Genomic DNA, 21646 nt, shown 5'->3' on the forward strand with positions numbered 1-21646 from the left:
TAGAGCGAACAGTATTTTAGAGAAAGTAACTGGTCATAAGTGAATTGTAGGTTGAAGGATGGCTCCATTTTCTGAAATGAGGAAAGTTGCCCTAAATGTTGTTCATTATCTCTACAGCTGGAGCTTCATTAACAAGTGCAGTTGAAATAACCAGGGTATTGCAGCAACAGAGAAACTAAGCACAGCAAGCCTTTCAGTAACAAAGAAAATAAAAGAATTCCTGTGTAACAGGCTTCCACACTTATCTGTGTTCTGTGATACTGTTTGTGCTGAACTAAAGCATCTGCTACTTCAAGTTAAGAGAGAACAAACTCAACATGGCGTGAAATTACCGCACTGCCATTCACATTCATGAGATTATATTGTTACCAGCCACAGGCATGACTGGCTTTTGCATGAATAATAAAATAAAATGCTGCTTTGTGAATTTTACCTTAAAACATTACAAGGCACAGATTTGAGCCAGGAGTGAATTTATCTTAAAGCAGCTTTCCTCACCACAGTAGGGTCAAGACCAGTAAGAAGTCAGAAGTTGCGAAGTATTGCTGCATGAGGTCTTTGGAAAGGGTATTGTGTTAAATCAATTTACTCATTTTTAAAAATTAATATTGTGCAGGCTAGCTGTTAGACATATTAAAAATTATTAAAGTACCATTTGGCAACATCATAGTAATAATCATTGATTCAGGCAAAAAAACATCCATGGGTGCTAAAGGTAGTGGGTCAGAGTTTGATGAGGAATAGCCTATTTACATAGTTACAAAGGGAAAAAATAGTAACTTTGCAGTGGAGAAACCTGACAGACACCTCATCCAAGTGATCAAAGTTATCACCAGTAATGGGAAAAATCGACTTCATGGGCCTCCTAACGTGGTGCGCTAAGAAGACATCTGTGTTATTCCTGTGAAAAATACAGAACCTGAATCTAATCTCAAGAAAATGCCAGATAGACCCAAACTGAGGAACAGTCTACAAACTAACTGGCCTGTACTCTTCCAAAATGGCAATGTCATAAAAGATAAATGCTAATTAACTGTTCTAGATTAAAGAAGACTCTAGAGGCAATGACTACTGTGCAGTGTATGATCCAGAATTTCCCTTCCTTGCTGTTTCATTGACTTTTATCTTCCAGTATCTAGCTACAGAAGTGGTGTATTTAAACAGAAAAAAAATTTTAATAGTCAATATAATATATTTGGTTTCCTTCCTATTTTACTTTCCTAGATTATGTGGATTCTAAGCAATGTTGTGGATTTTGGTTGGTGTTTTTTAAACAACAGTCAAAAATGTTAGGTCTCTTAGCCTAGTTGAATTACATTTCAAGCTATTGAAGACTTGAAAATGATAATACTTAATTGTTTTAGCAAATTTTCAATCAGTGGGAGAAAGTGAAGTCCTCATGCTGTTTTAAAAATACTAGAATGCATTGTTTAAGAGTTTTACAAGAACTTAGGAAGTAGCAATCACTAAGATAAATTTATAAAGAAGTGATGATATTCATAAAGAAGTTTGGTATGATTTTTAGGTAAAAAATAGGAATGCTTTATTTTCAGGAAGGCAATTTGATGAGTGTCTTATTTCCTTGCGGACAAGATGAAGAAATAAACTGAGTGATTGTAGTTAATTAAATAAATAATTAATTGACTAACCATACACAGATTAATGATTGGATGCCGGCCTCATAGATGGCTTCTAGTGTTGTATCTGTTGCAGAGCTCTGTCCTCAGTCCTGTTCTAAACTTTAATTAACAACTTGGATAAAGGCATTGATGACATACCGACCAGATTTCAAAATGATACAAATCTGGGAGGAATAGCCAAAGCATTGAATGACTGAAACAGAAAATGAAAGATAATGGTAGCCGAGCATGATAGGAATCTAGCAAAATAAATCTGACAGGAATAAATTCTACAAAGACAACCAGTCATCAATGATGGGTCAAAGGAAAAAAGCTTTAGGTCAATTCATGGAAACTCGATTAGCCAGATGGCCAATTGGCCATGTTTAGCAAAACTCTTTGATTTAATATGTATCGATTGGGTCCAATCAGAAAAATGGAAACACATTAGTATTTCAAACACAGGGAAACATAATACAAGGAGTTGGCAACATAGGTGTTAGAAGGCTAAAAGAGAGAAAAGGTGGACACTGAGCTATTAAAGAGAGTAACCACAAGGGGCAGCCATCATACCAAGAACTGAGAAACAAAAGGGAAGAACTTACCATAACCTAGAAGCTACAGCCCCTAAGCTGCCACTCAGACTCATGAGGGGACACTGTTGTGTCCTGAAACCCGTACTACTAAAAGATGTTTCATTTATATAAGAAACCAAAATACTCAAACTGTATTCTCTACATTCAACTAAAAGTGACCACATCTGAATGAACACTTCTTCCATCTTGAATTTGGTTCTGAAAATAAAGCATAAAACTAATTTGACTTCAGTCGTGTTAATGTTCAATACTTTTTCTCCCGTCTTTAAAATGGCTTTACCATTAGTAGCCCTCCTACCTCTGATGTATTGCTAAGTGACCTCTCAGGAAGGTTAAGTGTTTATAGAAATTTAGACAGGGATTTTAAAAAAAGAAAAAAGCATGGCAAATGAGTTGGGTGGGCTAAACATTCTCTTTGATTATACTTTTTTAAATCTTTCTCACTGATACCTGAAGCATTATTAAGTGGATTTAATACTGAGTGTTTTAACATAAAGGTATTTGTCATGCTCTGAAACATTGAAGAACAAAGTTTGGGATTGATTTCTCTGTCTTTTTTTCCTCTCCCCCTAAATATTGTGTCTTTAGGTCAGTAACAGATCCAAGAGATGGAAAGAGAGTAGCACTCAAAAAGATGCCCAACGTCTTCCAGAATCTGGTCTCTTGCAAAAGGGTCTTCCGGGAATTGAAGATGTTGTGTTTTTTTAAACATGATAATGTAAGTGAAATCAGTGTTTGGGATAAACTATTTCCTAAGTATGTTTGATTATATTAGTAAAGAGCAAAAGAGAGTTAAAAAGGGTACATGTACCATATTAAGGGATTTGGAAACCTGAGACAAATTAGACCTTTTTTGTGAATGAGCAAGTTTAAGTGAATTCTAGGATTTATTGATTGACAGATAAATATTAATTGATTTAAAGCAAATGTTAATATTTAGCTTGGGAACAATACTAATGTACAACATAAAAATAGAGTATAATACGTAGTCTGAGTGATTTAAATAGAAGTAATTGGCCCCTGATTTTAAATGCTTTGTTTATATCTTTTAATATTTTAAACCAGAGATTAAAGATGTGAGAAAAAAGTTTCTCCTCTTAAAAACAGTACAGCTTTTAAAGATAACATAGTTTATCTTATTTATGGCTGTGTTTAGAGATGTCAGGATTCGTGGGGAAACAGAATCACAGTGGTTTGAGAGAGCTTCTTCTCAACTAATCCTGAATTAAAAGTTTGGTATGTGTAAAATTTACCTGGGGGATGTTAGCATTGGACTCTTAGTTTTCAGTTTCATATGAAAAGAAAAACTGCCTCACATTCTGCATTTGGTACTCAACCCGTGCTATTTTAATTGCTGAAATAAAAATCAGGAAACCAGTAATTTCTTGTGAGTCTGACTGCTTATTTGCACAGGAACCTGAAGAACTTTGGCCGAAGTGTAGGTCACACTTTAAGAGATAAATTTGTAAAAGTTTGAACTATTTGGTAAAACTAGGAATATCAAACTTACAATACGTTCACTTGAAGCTCCTTGGTTTGACACATTTCACTTTATTGATTACCCCTCTTGAAATCCATTTTCCTTAAACTTTTTTAGAAAGTAACTGCTTGTCTTTCATTCAGTTGGGACTGCCTAGCAATGTGTTTGTTTGTTTCAATAACTTTGAAAACATCATTCCAGTTGCTATTTTATGACTGTTTCCTGAAATTTTGGAAGTGATTTTAGAATGATGTCTAGTGCTTGCTTTGTTATTTCTTGAATTTGCCTGAGTGAGTGCCACCCCAGCATCAAAGAGTACAAACCTTATGTACATTGTCAGAGACTCAAGTAAAGGGGTCCACAGTAAAGAAATATTTTGAAGGTGGTATCAGAAATTCACTTTCTAAGGGTTTCAATGGTTTATTCAAACCTATCTTGGCTTCTTTTATAAAGGAGGGATGGTGTAATAGGCTGCTATCTGTATATGTTGCTGTCTTTGCTCATGACTCATTACTATAGAGTAACTAATTAAGTTACAAAGATAGTGTCAGAGTGAGTAGTGTAAGAAAAGAAACAAACTGCAGTCTTGAAAATCACACATATTAAAACACAGCAACTACTGTTCGAGCTCCTGAGCTGTATCGTAAGAGAGTGCTTGTGATTTCTGTGGGAATGTTCAAAAGTGAGGCAAATAGTTGGAGATGGGACATCATGGCACCACTATTTTATACATAATGAATTTATGCTGTGCACTGAGATCTACAAAAGCATCTCAGGGCCAGCATACCTGGTATGTGTGGAATGCCAGTCTAAGAGGCAACTGGTATTTGATGTAGTTAAGACAACAGATGTTTATTAATTGTGTCCTGTGTGCAGAGTGCAGTGCTAGGTCATGTGAAGAATACAAAAAAAAGTTCAAAACATGGTCCTTTTTTGAAGGAAGTGGACCGGGTGTTTAAGCATTTGTTACCAAGTGTCAGAAAATGTGTAGATGCTTTACATATATTAATTTAATACTTAAAAGTCTTGTCAGATAGGGCTTATTATCCCTACTTTACAGAGGAGGAAACCAAAGCTTAGAGTTAAGTAATTTGCCCAAGGTCAGAGTGGCACAGATTGAAGTCTAAATCTGTCTTGCTTCAGGGCCCATATTCATTAATTCAGTAAACATTTACTGTGCACATCCTATATCCCTAAACTACATCAGCTTCTAGGGGTTTCTACCCTCAAGGAGTTTAGTAATGTGATACTGTGATAACAGTGCTGTGGGAGGACTGCCTGCATGGTTAAACATTAATACAGGACACTGTGTGTGCTGCGCATAGTGAAAAGCTGGGCAACCAAACCTAAAAATATATTCGAATCACCAAGTGAGCCTTCAAAATGCAGATTCATGGGTTTCATCCCAGACCTACTACATTGTAATCTCTGGGGTTGAGACCCCGGTAGCTGTATTTTTTTAAAGCTTCTCAGGTGAAAGATGACAGACAAGTATTGTACTATTAAGAAAAAGAGAGTAATTGTCATGGACTTAAAATCTCAAAGATGCTTTAAACAGGGAGAAACCTTAAGATGAGCCTTTTGAGATTAACATTTGATTGAATAGAAGGAAAAGAAAGGAATGTCATGATGAAAATGGCATTTAGAAAGATTAACCTGGCTGTTGTAGGAAGGTGGGATTTTAATTTGGATGGCTTTTTATGTGACAGAGAATAGCTGCAAAACCCTGGAAGCCTTTAGATTTTCTTTTGAACAGAACCTTCAAAGTCATTGTATCATATTCATTGATTTCAGGTGATCTGACTGATTGAGATACACATACACACACACACACGCACGCGCACACGCACACGCACATTTTTTTCCTTAAAGGTTGTTCATCTTAAAGGGATAGGTTCGCCTTGATGTAGCAACTTAGAGAAACAGAAATGGGTTTAACTTTCTAAAGATTGGTGTTGTTTAGGCCTCTCAGTAGTGTCTAGTCAGAATCTGAGCTATTATAAAATCTGACAAAATATTCTCTACTTTGCCCATCTGTGCACTTGTGCATGTATGTACACACACACACACACACACACACACACACACACACAGAGTTGTCATTTTATCGGCATGGAAAACGGATGACTGAGGGTTTTTTCATTCTTTGACAATCTGATGAATGCCATGAACTCTCTTTTGGAAAAATACATATACACATAATTTTTATGTCATTTTAGACTTTTACTAGTCCTTTAATGCCCATCCAGTGCCTCCTTAGGACCTATTGATTCCTGCTAAGAGCCCCTGTAATAGAGTTCTTGGGTTTTTCTTGTCCTTAGGCAATAGCACTAAGCACACGGTAGGTAGTCAGTCTATTGAAGAGTAAGTGAGTGAGTGAAAGTGACAGGGAAATAAAATATGAAATCTCGGAGTCTGGAATGGTAACCTCAGTGATCTCTCTTGGAGTTACTTTTTCCCAACCTTTTAGTTCTGGAGTAGAGGAGGCAAAAGAGGAGGTAGTGAAGGCAAAGCGGGATCATTTGTTTTCCTCTGTATAGTCTGACTGAACTCAAATAAGGCCTCTCTAGGTTCATAAGTAGGATAAAGAATCATACCAATAGGACCCTTCTCTGAACGCAGACAAGCTGTTTGGCTGCAGACATTATTAATGCTAATGGTTCTGCTGCTAAGGAGTGTGAAAAGGCAAAGGATACTTAGAATAAGTTACTTATCAGTGGATTTGGTTTTGTGTGCTCTGTGCCTAAAATTTGTGGTACTGAGCAAATTCTTGATGCATTTAAAATAATACAGGCTCTTGCGTTCATGAATTGGAATACTCACTGTGGTTAATACCCATGTGCTTCCCAAGTTGAACTATGTATTCAATGTAATCCCAAAGAGAATCCCAGCAGGGTTTTATGCGTATGTGTGTGTGGAAATCGACAAACATTCTAAAGTTTATGGAAGTGGAAAAGACCTAAAATACTCAAGACAATCTTGAAGAAGTTGAACGAAGTTGGAGATTCACACTTGAAGCTATAATAATCAAGGCAGCACAAGGACAGAAAAATAGATTAATGGAACAGAATAGAGTAGAACAGAATAGAGTCTATAAACTGACATACACATACATGTCCACCTGATTTACAAGACAGGTGCCACTGCAATCCAGAGGGAAATGGCTATCCATTTCAATAAACAGGAATCAGGGACTTTCTTGGCAGTCCAGTGGTTAAGACTTCGCCTTCCAATGCAGGGGGTGCGGGTTCGATCCCTGGTTGGGGAGCTAAGGTCCCGCATGCCTCGTGCCCAAAAAACCAAAACATGAAACAGAAGCAATATTGTAACAAATTCAATAAAGACTTTTAAAAATAAATAAATAAACAGGAATCAATTAGATATCCATATGAAAAAAATCTACTTCTTGACATATACATAAATTAATTCAAAATGGATCATAGACTTAAATATGAAAAGTAAAGTTACAAAGCTTCTGGAATAAAACATAGGAAAATGTCTTCATGACTGAAATAAACAAAGATTTCTTAACTAGAGAAGTAAAGCATTGACCTTTTTTTTAAAAAAGTGTTAAACAGGACACCATTAACATTAAAAATTAATGCTCATCAGAAGTTTAAGAGAATGAAAAGACAAACCTCAGGCATTATCCAACAAAAAAACTTGTTTCCAGAATATATTATGTGATAGAACAAGTTTTAAAATAAATATTTAGCATTTGAGGAAGACCATTAGAAATAAATATTTTACTTGACATTTTTCAGACTGTAAATTCTGTATCTAAACATCATATATCTTATAAAGAGCTTCTACAGATCAAGAATTTTTACCCATCAGTAAAAGACTTAATCAAGAATTTCACATAAAAGGATAACCAAGTGGCTAATAAGCATATGACAAATTGCTCAAAGTTGTTAGTCATCAGAGAAATGTAAATTAAGACTAGTGAGATACTACTATATACTCATCAGAATGGCTTTAATAAAAGACTGACAATACCCAGTGTTGACAAGGATGCGAATCAGCTGAAACTCATCATTGCTGGTGAGAATGTAAATTCGTAAAACCACTTAGGAAACCTGGCAGTTTCTGCTAAAGCTAAATATACACCTGCCCAGTGACCCAGCAGTTGTACTCTTTGGTATACTCAAGACAAATGACTGCATACATCTACCAAAGGACATGTACAAAAATGTTCATAGAAACTTTATTCATGATACCATTTGGAAACAACCGAAAAGTTTGCCAGCAGTACTCTGGATAAATACATTGTGTTAGTTCATATAATGGTATACTGCACATCAATAAAAAGGATGAGGATCCACACATGGGTGTATCTCACAGGCGTAACAGTAAATGAAAGAAGCCATATACAAAGGTCTTCACTCATTATGATTCAATTTGTATAAAGTTCAAGGACAGGCAAAAGGAGTCTGTGGTGATGGAAATGAGAATAATCGTAACCTCTGAGCAGAGATGGGTTTTGACTGGAAAGGAGCAAGGGGGGCCTTGAAATCCTTAATTTCTTGATCTAGATTTTAACCATGGAGTAAATATTTATCTTGTTATACACTTTGTATGTAAAAATTAATCAGATTATACACTTAGGATTTGTATACTTTATTATATCTTACAACTCTATAAAAAATAGTAATAGTCGCTACCTTAAAGAACTTGAAATGTATTCCGGGTGGGGGTGGTGGTGAGAGAATGGGGAGGTGGGAGCCCCTTTGCTTAAATATGGGAATGCACTCTACAAACAGTTAAATTTTTAGTCTTTACATTTAGGATTGCACTTATTCACAGCAATTGTTTTGTTTGTTTGTTTGTTTTGCGGTATGCGGGCCTCTCACTGTTGTGGCCTCTCCCGTTGCGGAGCACAGGCTCCAGACGCGCAGGCTCAGCGGCCATGGCTTATGGGCCCAGCCGCTCCGCGGCATGTGGGATCTTCCCAGACCGGGGCACGAACCCGTGTCCCCTGCATCGGCAGGCGGACTCTCAACCACTGTGCCACCAGGGAAGCCCGCTTTAGTTCATTTTTTAATTAAACAGGTCTGCTTGCTTTTTTTTTGTATTTGAGATCTTCTGACGAGTCTGTGGTATTTTGGGATACTTTGACTCTTTACAAGTCAAAGTCTTTACAAGGGTCCTCCTATTTACATCATAAGGCTAATCTCACGTACTTTATTCCCACAGATAGTAGAGGGGTTATAGAAGGACTTGGGCTTTTTAAATAGTGAGTCAGGCATGAAGTCTGGAGTTTGAAACTCTGCTACTATTCCTTCTCACTTCCTCATTTACACCACTTCTGAGATTCATGTATCATCTCTAATGGTCTAAGCACTGTTTTTGCCACCTAGGAACACTGTGGAATGCCATCATCCGATAAACATTTTGAGGTGGTAGAAAGAACAGGAGTATAAGACAACAGCCATTTCAAAAATTCCAGGCAGAGTTTAAAATATTGTACCTTCAAAGCTAAGAATCATAGCTAAACGCTTTGGCGCAAATGTCTAGCCCTGTTTTATATGGCTTTTCTACAGAAAGCCTCATCAAATTTGGAGTAAGAAAGCCTCATTCTTCTCTGTCAAGGTTTAAAATGTATGGTTGTCACTTTCCTTTAGATAACCTCTAATTATAGCAGATAGATTTGAAGTGTAAAATAGCTTTGTCTAATGGACGCTGTCACTCATTGCATTCTGTTTTCCCCCAAGACAGGATGTATGTTGTTCAGATACAGAGCTTAGAGTCCAAAAGATGTCAAGTAAAACATTAATTTTTAACTGCCTTCCACAAGCATCAAATATTCATGTTAAAATTTTTTCTATCACATAATGAGAAATGAATTTATGTGAATTTGTGACACTAGCTAATTATAGGTTTTTAAAAATATAGAAATGAAATAATTATCTTTCATATGATAAAAATTATTCTTTGAAGGAACTGGAAAATCTGTTATTTTCCATTTATACGAAGAGTCTAAGTATAAACATTTTAATTCAGAAAGGAAATATAGATATTCTTTATAAAACATCTAAACTATTTTAAAACCTTTATATTTAGCTGGTTTTAAAGTGAATGAAAGCTTTTTCAATACAGGAGGTTTTAGTTTAATTAAAAATTTTAAAGTGAAAAACTCTTGGCTGAAAAAAGAATAACCTTTAAAATGAACAAAGTTCCTTCCATACATAAATTGCAAGGGGAAAAGAGAAAGAAATCTGTAGGTAAAACTTGAAAGACATAAATCAACCATAATATATAAAGCTTCTTCAGCTCCTGATTTAGATTAACAAACTTTTTTTAAAAAAATAAGAAAATTAGAAATTTGAGCACTGGATATTTGATGGTATTGAAAAACAGTAAATTTTCAGATTTGATAATTGTACTTTTTTAAAGTTTTTATCTTTTAGAGATATTTACTGATGTATAGGTGAAATAAGTCTTGTATTTTCTTCAAAATTATATAGGGAGTGTGGAGGGCATAGATGAAGCAAGAATGGTCATGTGTAGATAACTACTAAGGCCAGGTCTTGATTACATGTGTATTCTTTATACTATTCTGCCCACTTTTATATGTTTGAAATTCTCCATAATAAAAAAATTTTTTTCTTAAAAAACTAAGCTAAAGATCAGAAAATTTGAACTTGTACTACACAGTTTATTTCCTGTTAAATAATTTCTTCTGTATCCTTTGAGCCTGGTAGTTTTCATTAGCAAGATAGATTCAGATTCTTAGGTGTGACATCATAGATGGGGCTTAAAAGAGTAGATAAACAGCTGGTAGGGAAAGAAGGCCTATTTGTTGTGTTTCGATGGCAGAAGTTACATTGGTAGTGTGCTGCTTTTATAAAGGACTTGAATTTCAGATGCCTTAAAGTCTTTTTTTCCTACCCTAGTGACTTCTTTTTTTGTACTTGGAATAAGATCCAAAACACTTACCATAATTTAAAGAGACTTTGTGTGATATAACCCTGCCTTTCTCTTCTGTTTTATCCTAGTCTATTTTCTTCCCACCCACTGTGTTCCATAAGCACTGGCATTTCTGTTTCTAGAACCTGCCTGGTTCTTTCTTGCCTCAGTGCCTTTACATTGCCTGACCAACACCTATTCGCCCTTCAACTCTTAGAGTAGTTTTGCTTCAGGGAAGCTCTTTCTCCCACTCCTCTTTACTTTTTCCCTTCATAATAATAAATGTCACAATTAGATTTTTGTGTAACTATTTGTTTAATGCCTTCCTCTCCCGTGGTCTCCAGAACAGGGATGATTATCAGTTTTATTCATCAGCTTTCCCCGAGAGTCTCCCACAGTACCTGCCAGATAGAATGCACTTAGTAAACACTTTTTGAACAGAGGAGTAAAGGAATGAATGGTAGATATGGCTCCTCATGCTCTTAAAGCAACACTGATCATTAAAAATCGGGCATTTCTTTCCAGCACTCTCCTGTGCAGGGGTTCTGGTAGCATGTAGTATAACCCAATTGCCTCTCTGATATTGGCATAAGTAAAATCGTCTTCGAAAGTGATTTTACAAAACCTATCTTAATGTTTTGGACCATGTTTCTTGATTGATAAATTTAGTTAATCTCAGTGTTCAGTTGTAACCAAGCCTAAAATCATTAATGAGTTAATAGTGTTTTTTTGTATTTATGTTATATTTTGTTTCTTTTTTGTTTCTCTAAATTTGGCTTTTTTTTTTTTTTCCTTTTCCCAGGTACTCTCTGCCCTTGACATACTCCAACCTCCACACATTGACTATTTTGAAGAAATGTATCCTAACCAGGGAACGTGAAAGAAGGGAGCAATTTTTTATTAATTTCTTCTTCTAGCACCTTCTGGGGTTCATGCCTTGAAGTGTATTAAATCTCATCCTTGCAGAAGTGGTTGAGTACCTGGAACCAGGTAATTTTGAAATCCCAAGTATCTGACAGAGCACAGCATTATCAATATATCCTGAGTGGTGATACCACAAAACAAGACTTCTGAACAGATATTTCATTTAATCCCCACAGCCTTGTGAGATAGGTATTGCTATTCCTATTTTGCTGGTGAAACCATTGAGGCAGCTGTGTTGTAGTAGAACTCAATAAAGTGCTCTTATCACTATACAACAACTGCCAATCAGTCAAGAAGGTAATACTGCCCTTTTATCCACCACTTGGGGTAAGGTGAAAATTAAAGAGAGCTCTTGAATACTATAATTCTTGGTGGTATTTTATCCCACCAGTCCTTTGTGGAACTAATCCCTTTGTGCAGTAAAGGGTTAACTCAGTGGACTTGGGGTGCTCCACCCCCGTACATTCCAAAGAAGAGACTGGCCCTTGACCAGCTCCTGGCTGATAGAGTGTCTTTGTATACCTCTTGGCATACAAAAATGAGATCTTGGGCCAGGCCAGATGGTTCTGACACACCCTTTCTTTAAAAGCATAAAATTAAGGATAGAAGGATTGAGAAAGTTCTTTTCTCCTCAGCTATAGGTCAGTGGTAGCAACTGAGGTGAGAGCATTAAGGATTCCATTTCTTAGACTTCCTGAAGATTACCTGGCTCCTCACTGAAGAAAAGAAGGAAGCTGGTAGGATGGGGGCAGTACTTGTTTCATTAAGCAGAAGCAACTTTCTACACCTGGCCAGGAGCCACCTTCTTTATCCTTTTTGTTGGTGAGAAGGGCATCCACATACTAGAAGGCATTCCTCTGAGTGTGTAATACTGTCTCTGCCTCTTTGGAAATTAAGAAATTTTCTTTATTAAATAAGAATTTTACTGGATTTACAGGTATGTCAGGGGTCCCCAAGATCACCCTCAGGGTTGATGATTCAGTGAGAGGACTTAAGGACCCAGGAAAGCTGTTGTACTCACAGTTACAGTTTATTACAGCAAAAGGATATAGATTAAAATCAGCAAAGGAAAAAGGTACCTAAGGCAGAATCCAAGAGAAACCAGACACAAAGTTCCAGTTGTCCTCTCCCAGTGGAATTGCACAGATAGAGTTTAATTCTCCCAGCAACAGTGTATGACAACACAGGTAAATGTTATTGACCAGGGCGGCTCACCTGAGCCTTGGTGTCCAGGGTTTTTATTGGAGGTCAGTGAGCCTTAGGGACTGACCTTAGCAACTCAGCCTTCAGCCCTCCTCCCTTCTCCTCACCCAGAGGTTGAACTAATACAGCTGGCCCAGGGCCCCAGGTGAACAAAAACAGGTGTTCACCATAAATCACATTGTTAGCGTAAGCCATCTGGTATGGCCAAAGCATCAGGTATACTAAGACATTCATATGAGGCAGGATATTGCAAGAGTTCAGAGGTTATTTCCCGGGAGCCAGTCAGGGGCCAGTCCTAAAGACTTTTGGAATGTGTAGGTTTGGGGCAACCCAGATCTGCTGAGTTAACCCTTTACTGCACTTAGGCCATCTGTGGGGAAAGAATGTTTTCATATAAGATAATTGGTGAATATGAGTATTTTAAATAAATGTCAGATATTTTTAGATTTTCTTCACTGAACTTAGCTAATTCATTATATCCATGTCTGTCTTATAGTTCAAGCATGAATTGTCTACATCAGGCATTAATCTTTTGTACTTGCGTTTGTCATTCCTTTAAAAACCCTATGTGTGCTTTTATAAGCTAGGAGTTCTCAATCACTTATTATTATAGGCCATAATTTGAGTCTGGGAGATCCTGGATTCATTATTATTTCAAATACTTGCAGAGCAGAGGAAATTTTAGCATAGTTATGGTTTAAAACCATGAGTGGTTGGTAGCTGATTTCAGCCCATTTCATTAGCTAGCAGAATGTTTCTGTGAAATTCTTTCCCTAAAATTGTTCATGAATGTTTAAATTAGAAGCCTTTGTCATAAAATATTCACAGAACCCCTGGTACACCATTTACTTAAATGTTTTACTTTTTTATTTAATTATTTACCTTCAGGTTAAAAGATTGACACCTGTGCTTTCACAGTAGTTAGCTGGCTACAGACGGAAAAACCTTCAAACCTAAATATCAATATTCTTTTTGTCTGTTGTCTAATTTTTAGCTATATGTAGAATGATACACAGAAAAAAGATGTTTTCCAGTGGTGGTGCCATTTGGAAAGCACCAAATCATGTTAACATAAAAAAGAATTAAACCTGTAGCTGCTACAGGATGATAAAGACTTTTTAGGAAGGCATGGTTTAGCTTGGGAAACAGAACACTAAAATTTTGTGTTTTAGAACAGCTATTAAATGGAAATGTAAGAAATTCCTTAGTTATTACATATATGCTCTGCCTGATTCTTCTAAGTAGAAAGTCTTCTGTGTCCCGTGCTTTTTAATACAAATAAGTTTGTTGTAGTCAAAGCAAAAAAAAGTTTTCCCCTCAGTTTCCCTCTGAAAAATAAGAAAACTTACTACCTACAACACAAAAATATTGAGGATTAACAGGATCTCAAGTTACTGTTTGATTTCACCTTAGTGTATTATCCTTCTGTGCCAGCAGCTCCTGCTGCAGTATCTCAAAATCATGGCATACACATTACACATGGTTTTAGACAGTGCTTTTTTCAAGTTGGAGGATTTTAGAATGGATAATATTTTGAATTTTAAATATATGATCTTGGAATTGTGCTTTGAAGAAACTATTTTTGAGGTCTATCTGTTTGAGGCTCTTGTTTTAGGTAAGTTCTGTATACTGTGTAATGGATGTTCTAATATTTAGTCGATAAAGGACTCAGTTTATAGAGTCAAAAATATATATCATATTATTTAAGTTGTAAAGGGAAAGAAATAGTCTTTAGTAATCTTCCACTGAACATACAGTACCATATCATTACACTTTTTTCTAAGACTAGAAAATTATGATGTTATATTGCATATGTAAGTTTTCACAAATAGTATTTTAAACCAGGTCTTTTTAAAACTAATTGAATAGTTAATATCATTTTCGAAAATCTGAGGTCTATGAACATTTTGATGTAATCAGGTGTCATAATCACAAGTGTCAACATGGGTATCACACAGTTAATCATATGTTTTTCCCTAAAACTGTAATAAAAATGATTATATCAGTGCCCACCAAAGATTTAGCTTGGGTTTTGAAAGACCATGCATCTTTAGATATCTCCTTAAGCAACTTTTTAAAAGACAATGATTATAACTGTTTACAAATCTTCCTACAGGGTTCAACAGATGAGTCAGGTATGGAAAGAGCAATAAATTCTACTATGACCTCTGTATCTTTTAGCTTCTGTGTTTTCATAGTTTTAAAATCCAGTATATACACCTAGAAAATATATTCTTTAATAATTAAGAAAGATTATATTTTTTCTGAATTGAGCTTTCAGCTTGTTAAAGGATTACATTATTCATTTTGCACTTTGAGTTCCTATTTGGAAATGTGTATGAAAGCAGTTTGGCATTTAATTACTTTGAGCCTACTGAAATTTCATCCAAGAGAAACAAGTTTCTAATTGTTTGATTGGAAAACATTACTTATCATGCTTCCATCAGGATTCTGGACTCTGTAACATAAACAGGCCCCTTCCCAGAAAGTACTAGATGCCGACTGGATTAGAATTTAAAATTTGGCTTGCTTTGGGAAAAGCTTCTTTTTAACTTGAAACATAATCTTAGCATTTTATAGAGAAGAATATGGATGGTAGAGGTCTTCTGTGCTAGAAACAATCACAACCTAAAACCAATGGAAACAAGAAGTCTAACGGGATGACTATTTGTCCCAGTTTGCTAGGACTCCTGGATTTTACCTGATGTCCTGGTATAAATACTAAATAAGTTTCTCCTTCACTTTCAGAAATGTCCCTGTTTGAATAATAGGTTTGGCTTGTGCAGGCAGTGTTTAAACAGGAATTTCTTGTCGTAAAGGCAGCGAGAGAACCTACACATCCAGTTCAGCCAGTTAAAGTCCTTGGTAGGCAATAATGTAATGCTATCACTTAAACTACTCCCAGATGCAGTAGTTTAATTGATAGTGTTAGTATACTATATTTTATATACACAATATGTAATTCCCTAGTGCTATGAAACAGCTCTGTGACCCTCAGGGAATCTTAGAAGCCAGTGAAAAGCTAAGAACAAACAAAATAAAATGTGTATATGCATATATAAGTACACTCTTTCTGCAACAACAGTACCAGCAAGGACCAGAAATCTACATTTTAGGAGCTTTGAAGATTCCCATATTGTTAGAATTTCCTCTTCATTTATTCGATAAGCATAGGCATCAACTATGTTCCTAGAACCAGGAATTTTTTTTCTGTTTTGCTCACTGTTGTATTCCCAGCACTTAGAACAGTGCCTAACATATAGTAGGTGCTAAATAAATAAGATAGTCTCTGCCTTTCAAGTTTGTAACCTAGTGGGGGATACAATCATGTAAATAATAATTATAAGTTGGAAAGTATAGTGATAGAAAAAATTCTGCATATCCTGAGAGCATTGAGGATCTGATTTTTCACTCTTTCCCATTTTAGTTTCCAAGCTGATTACTTGAAAAGCATTTGATGATTTAAAACAAAAACTTTCACTTACCCACTGTCACCAATTCTGGCTCCTTAGCCCTGAAGCCTAGGACAGAGACACAGAAAGACAAAACCAAGGAAAAATTAGCAGAACAATCCAAGAACAGCAAAATTCCTGACTTTAACCACCTTAGTATCTACTGACTCTTTGGCTCTTTAATTTTTTTACATTTAGTGTGTCAGACATTGTTCTAAATACCTTTATCTCCATTTTAAAGATGAAGAAACTGTAGCTCAGAGAGGTAGATAACTTGATCAAGGTCACTTAAAAATGATAGAGCTGGGATTTGAACCCATGTTGTCTGGTCCAATGGGCCAAGAGTGCTCTTAACCCACTGATGCCTCTTAATGTTTTCCCTCAAGAACAATGTTTCCCTCAAGTCTGTGGGGTGAGATAAGATGTAAAGAAAAAACTATTATACATGTACATGGTAGAATGTGCCAAAAGAATACAGACAGGTGATGTGGAACTTTAAAAGAAAACACAAGACTTCGTGGGGGAAAAGACATTTCAGTTGAGTATGGAAGGATGAGAAGGATTTGGATGGGTAACATTGAGGAGGGTGGATATTCCAAATGGAGGGAGTAAGTATCAGCATCTTTTAGGGAATGGCTAGAGTTTAGAATGCACGAATAATGAGAAATTAAGCTAGTTAGGGCCAAGTCATAGAGAGCCTTGAATGTTGAACTAAGGAAATTCATCTTTATTCAGTAGGCATTTTAGGGCCCAATGAAAGATTTTTGTGGTAAGGAATGACGGAATTGGAAGCGTACTTTATAAACTTAACAAAGAATTTCTGTTTGGGTGATGAGAAAGTTCTAGCATTGGATAGTGGTGATAGTTGCATAACATTGTGATTGTGCTTAATGCCACTGAATGGTGCGTGTAAAATTGGTTAAAATGGTAATTTTTATTATGTATATTTTACCAAAAAAGTTTTTTTAATTAAAAATACCTTAACAAGGACCTGACTTTTGGGGCTAAGAGGTAGTGACTGCTGTGCACAATATAGTGAAAGGACAGAAGGATTTTTGGCAATTGATTGGGACTTCTTTAGCCATGTACTCAACAGCCTAGGTTGTCGAGTTGATGACTGGTTGGGTATTTACAGAGGCAAGACAAGGAAATGAAGAAATCTGAGGGGCTGCTTAGAACATTACAGAATGGCTGGCCACATCGGTAGAGAAGCAACTGAAATCAGAAGAGGACTTGGCGTACTCTGAGAAAGGGGAGAGGCAAGATCCAAAGACAGATGTTGGGCTGACAGCAAAGAGCAGGCTCAGCAGGAGTAGTTGTGTGGTTTGAATATGGAGATTATTCTAAGAAAGGGAGAACAAGTTGTAGTACCTTCAAGATCTCAAGCCACACTTTGAAATGGATGAAGTAGAATAATAATGAAAGTCTTTAGAGTTCAGATTGTTGAGAAACTGAGGGCTAGAGAGAATCTCTACCCTGGCTGCACATCACATTCACCTAGGGAACTTTAAAAAAAAAAGAAAAGAAAAGAAATGAACAGACCCTGCATCCCAGAGATAGATATATATATATACACACACCACACACACACACACACACACACACGTACATATATATATATTCTTTTTCATAACCTTTTCCATTATGGTTCATTACAGGATATTGAATATAGTTCCCTGTGCTGTACAGTAGGACCTTGTTGTTTATCCATTCTATATAGAATAGTTTACATTTGCTAGTCCCAAACTCCCAATACAGCCCTCCCTCACCCCACTTTCCCTTGGCAACCACAAGTCTGTTCTCTATCTGTGGGTCTGTTTCTTTTTTGTAGGTAAGTTCATTTGTGTCATATTTTAGGTTCCACATATAAGTGATATCATATCGTATTTGTCTTTCTCTTTTGGACTTACTTCTAGTACAGTAATCTCTAGGTCTATCCATGTAGCTGCAGATGGCATTCTTTCATTCTTTTTTATGGCTGAGTAATAGTCCATTTTGTGTGTGTGTGTGTGTGTGTGTGTGTGTGTGTGTGTGTGTGTGTACACCACATCTCCTTTATCCATTCATCTGTCGATGGCCATTTAGATTGTTTCCAAGTCTTGGCTATTGTAAATAGTGCTGCTGTGAACATGGGGGAGGGGTGCGTGTATCTTTTTGAATTATAGTTTTGTCAGGATATGTGTCCAGGAGTGGGAGAGTGGGATTGCTGGACCATATGGCAACTGTATTTTTAGTTTTTTAAGGAACCTCCATACTGTTCTCCACAGTAGGTGCCCCAGCTTACATTCCCACCAACAGAATAGGAGGGTTCCCTTTTCTCCACACCCTCTCCAGCATTTGCTATTTGTAGACTTTTTTTTTTTTTTTTTTTTTTTTTTTTTGCGGTACGCGGGCCTCTCACTGCTGTGGCCTCTCCCGTTGCGGAGCACAGGCTCCGGACGCGCAGGCTCAGCGGCCATGGCTCACGGGCCCAACCGCTCCGCGGCATGTGGGATCTTCCTGGACCGGGGCACGAACCCGTGTCCCCAGAATCGGCAGGCGGACTCTCAACCACTGTGCCACCAGGGAAGCCCTGCAGATGGACTCTTAACCAGTGTGCCACCAGGGAAGCCCCCTGTAGACTTTTTAATTATGGTCATTCTGACCAGTGTGAGCTGGTGCCTCATGGTAGTTTTGATTTGCATTTCTCTAATAATTAGCAATGTTGAGCACCAGAGATTCTGATTTAATTGGTTTGAGTTGGATCCTAGGCATCAGTGAGTTTTTTTTTTAAACTTCCCTCCAGTGAACTTAATGTGGCCTCGGGGTTGGGATCCACTAGACTAAAGCACTGGAATGATTCTCGGTATGAATGTTGAAGTTACCAGTGACCACCTAGGAGAATTTGAATACGCAAATGTAAACTAGCTTTTTGTGTCATGTAGCTAAAATCAGGATTGTTGTATAGGCTGCTAGAAAAGACAAGGATGAGAGAATATGGAATTAGCTTCTGTTGTGTATTTTTTAAGAGGTTTTTGAGCATAGCAGTGGGACCAACCATAGCCTGGAAAGGGTAGGAGAGAAGAAGGCAGCTTACTCCTTCTCTACTTATCAGCTTTTTTTTTTTTTTTTTTTTAATTTATTTTTGGCTGTGTTGGGTCTTCGTTGCTGCTTGCGGGCTTTCTCTAGTTGCAGCGAGTGGGGGCTACTGTTCGTTTCCTTGTGAGGTCTTCTCATTGCAGTGGCTTGTCTTTGTTGCAGAGCACAGGCTCTAGGAGTGCGGGCTTCAGTAGCTGTAGCATGCGGGCTCAGTAGTTGTGGCTCGCGGATTCTAGAGCGCAGGCTCAGTAGTTGTGGTACACAGGCTTAGTTGCTCCACGGCATGTGGGATCTTCCCGGACTAGGACTCGAACCCGTGTCCCCTGCATTAGCAGGCAGATTCTTAACCGCTGCGGCCACCAGGGAAATCCTGTTCCTTGGCTCTTAATGTCTGCGTTTGTGTATACACGTGCATTTATTTGCTTTGGAGGGCTGTGATGATGGAAGATTAGTAATCCCAGGCTCTACCACCTACATTTGACAGACACAGAAGCTTGCCTTTGCCTTCTCTAGGGTACTTTGGGAAGAAAAGAGCTGAGGTTTGAAATAACGTAATATTTTCTAGGATGCTTTTTCTGTTTCATTGCATTTGTGGTTATAGCCTTAGTGACAAGGACTCAGCCAGCAGAATTTTCTGGGCCATGACAGGGGATGTAGAATAACAACTTTCCAGGGTTTTTTTCTTTTTTTCCGGTGGCAGAATAGACTTCTTTTTCTTTTTTTAGTCAATTTTAAATCGCAAATTAAAGGTAGTTTTTATTTTTTGATTTTTGATATGCTATACAACAAATTAGTTATCTTAAAAAGAAGAGGAATTTGCCTTAGGCTGGGAAAGAGATTGTTATAGTCAAACATTTTAACACCGTGACCTTTTATTCCATTGATTTCTATAGAGAAGCACCGGCATGCTTCAGAAAAGGTCAGTGATTCTAATTGAAGCACACACCAATTTTTTTCTGGTTGCAAAGACGCCCATGGTTTTTGTTGCAAAGAAGATGATGAGATTTAGGGCTGACCATTTGTTACCAGAGAAAGCAATTTTCTCTGTGATGCATTGCTGTTTTTCTTTCACATGGAAAGCATTGTTTGAAATCAACAATACCCATAAACCGGATTTTCATTATCCATGCTATTTAATGCCCTCGTTTTTATTTCATAGGCAGTTATATATCTGAGATCGAGGTTGAAATTTCCCTCCTCTGTGGACCTGATTTTGGAAGAAAAAAATGTGAGGAAAAGGATACTGTTAAGTCTCCCATATTTATGGTTGTGAGATTTTTCCTTCCAACAGGAATGGCAGGATTTCAGAATTAGTGCTTAATGTGAGTTTAAGAATATTTTAACTGTCATTCTTGGACTTTTCATATAAGAGAATCTGTGGCTTCAGGAATCAGACTTGGGTATCTACATACTATAGTTTATTAAACCAAAAATTCGCCTTGTCCTTTTGGAAAAATCACCTGATTTTCATATTTGTTTTAACTCATATTGCATAAAGATGAAGACTTTAAAACAAATAGTTGTAAAACTGTTGACCAACATGGATGGCTCCTACTTGATAAATATTTAATATTGCAAGATTTCTTCTTTATAATTTGGCTTAGTGTTGGTCTCTGTCCAGAATGAAATGGAAGAAAGAATTGTCCAGTTTTTAATATCTGAAGTCAGGGATTAAAATTGTGTTTTCAAAGCTTTCTGTCTATATTCATTCTGTAGGAAATAATTTGATACAGCAGGTTCTCCATTTTCTTCTCCCAACCCAGCTAAACCAGTTAAATACGCTTATTTTGCTATCTGAAGGCTTCTAACGCATCATTAATAGTTTCTCACACAACCTCAGTTGCTGATTGCAGATAGAACATTAAATGTGTTCTCAGACTTCAGTTCAGTTAAGCAGACAGGTCAGCCACTATAGTTCGGAACTCTAGATGGCCAGAGTTTTTGAAGCTGATAGGTAGTTTTTTTACATAAGACCACATCACAGATTTTCACATATATGCACAACTTGAGCTGTCCAGAATGGTTAGCTCTCTATTATTAAAGTACTTATATAGCAGTGCTTTCTTATGAAATATTTGCATAGCCCTTATCAATAGCAATCATTTATTCATAATAGTTTATAAATTCTCCTGGTTTTTACTGACTGTAGAAGCTGGGTAATGAATCAGCTTTATTCTCTTTTGTCTGAGAGGTGGAAACTTCAATATAAGTTATAGACTGATTGGCAGGCCTGAACATGGTAACATGGAAAATTGCCTTCATTACATATTCTTCAAGGATTGTTATATTAGGAAATTGACCACCAAGTATCTCCCTTTCTTCTCCTTACAAAGCCTTGGTGGCTCCTCCAATACATGTTCTTGATGTTGGAGCCTACATAACAGC

General features: G+C 36.9%; 1 protein-coding gene across 1 annotated transcript in view; it reads left to right on the forward strand.

Moving 5' to 3' along the window:
* NLK (nemo like kinase) overlaps positions 1–21646 on the forward strand; it is a 145894-nt gene that overhangs the window by 83392 nt on the left and 40856 nt on the right. The window contains exons 2-3 of the mRNA XM_059997208.1: positions 2804–2933; positions 11407–11462. Coding sequence (XP_059853191.1) covers positions 2804–2933; positions 11407–11462 — 186 coding nt within the window. The remainder of the gene's footprint in view (positions 1–2803; positions 2934–11406; positions 11463–21646) is intronic.

This window comes from Delphinus delphis, chromosome 19 (assembly GCF_949987515.2).
Source record: "Delphinus delphis chromosome 19, mDelDel1.2, whole genome shotgun sequence".
Taxonomy (NCBI): Eukaryota; Metazoa; Chordata; class Mammalia; order Artiodactyla; family Delphinidae; genus Delphinus; species Delphinus delphis.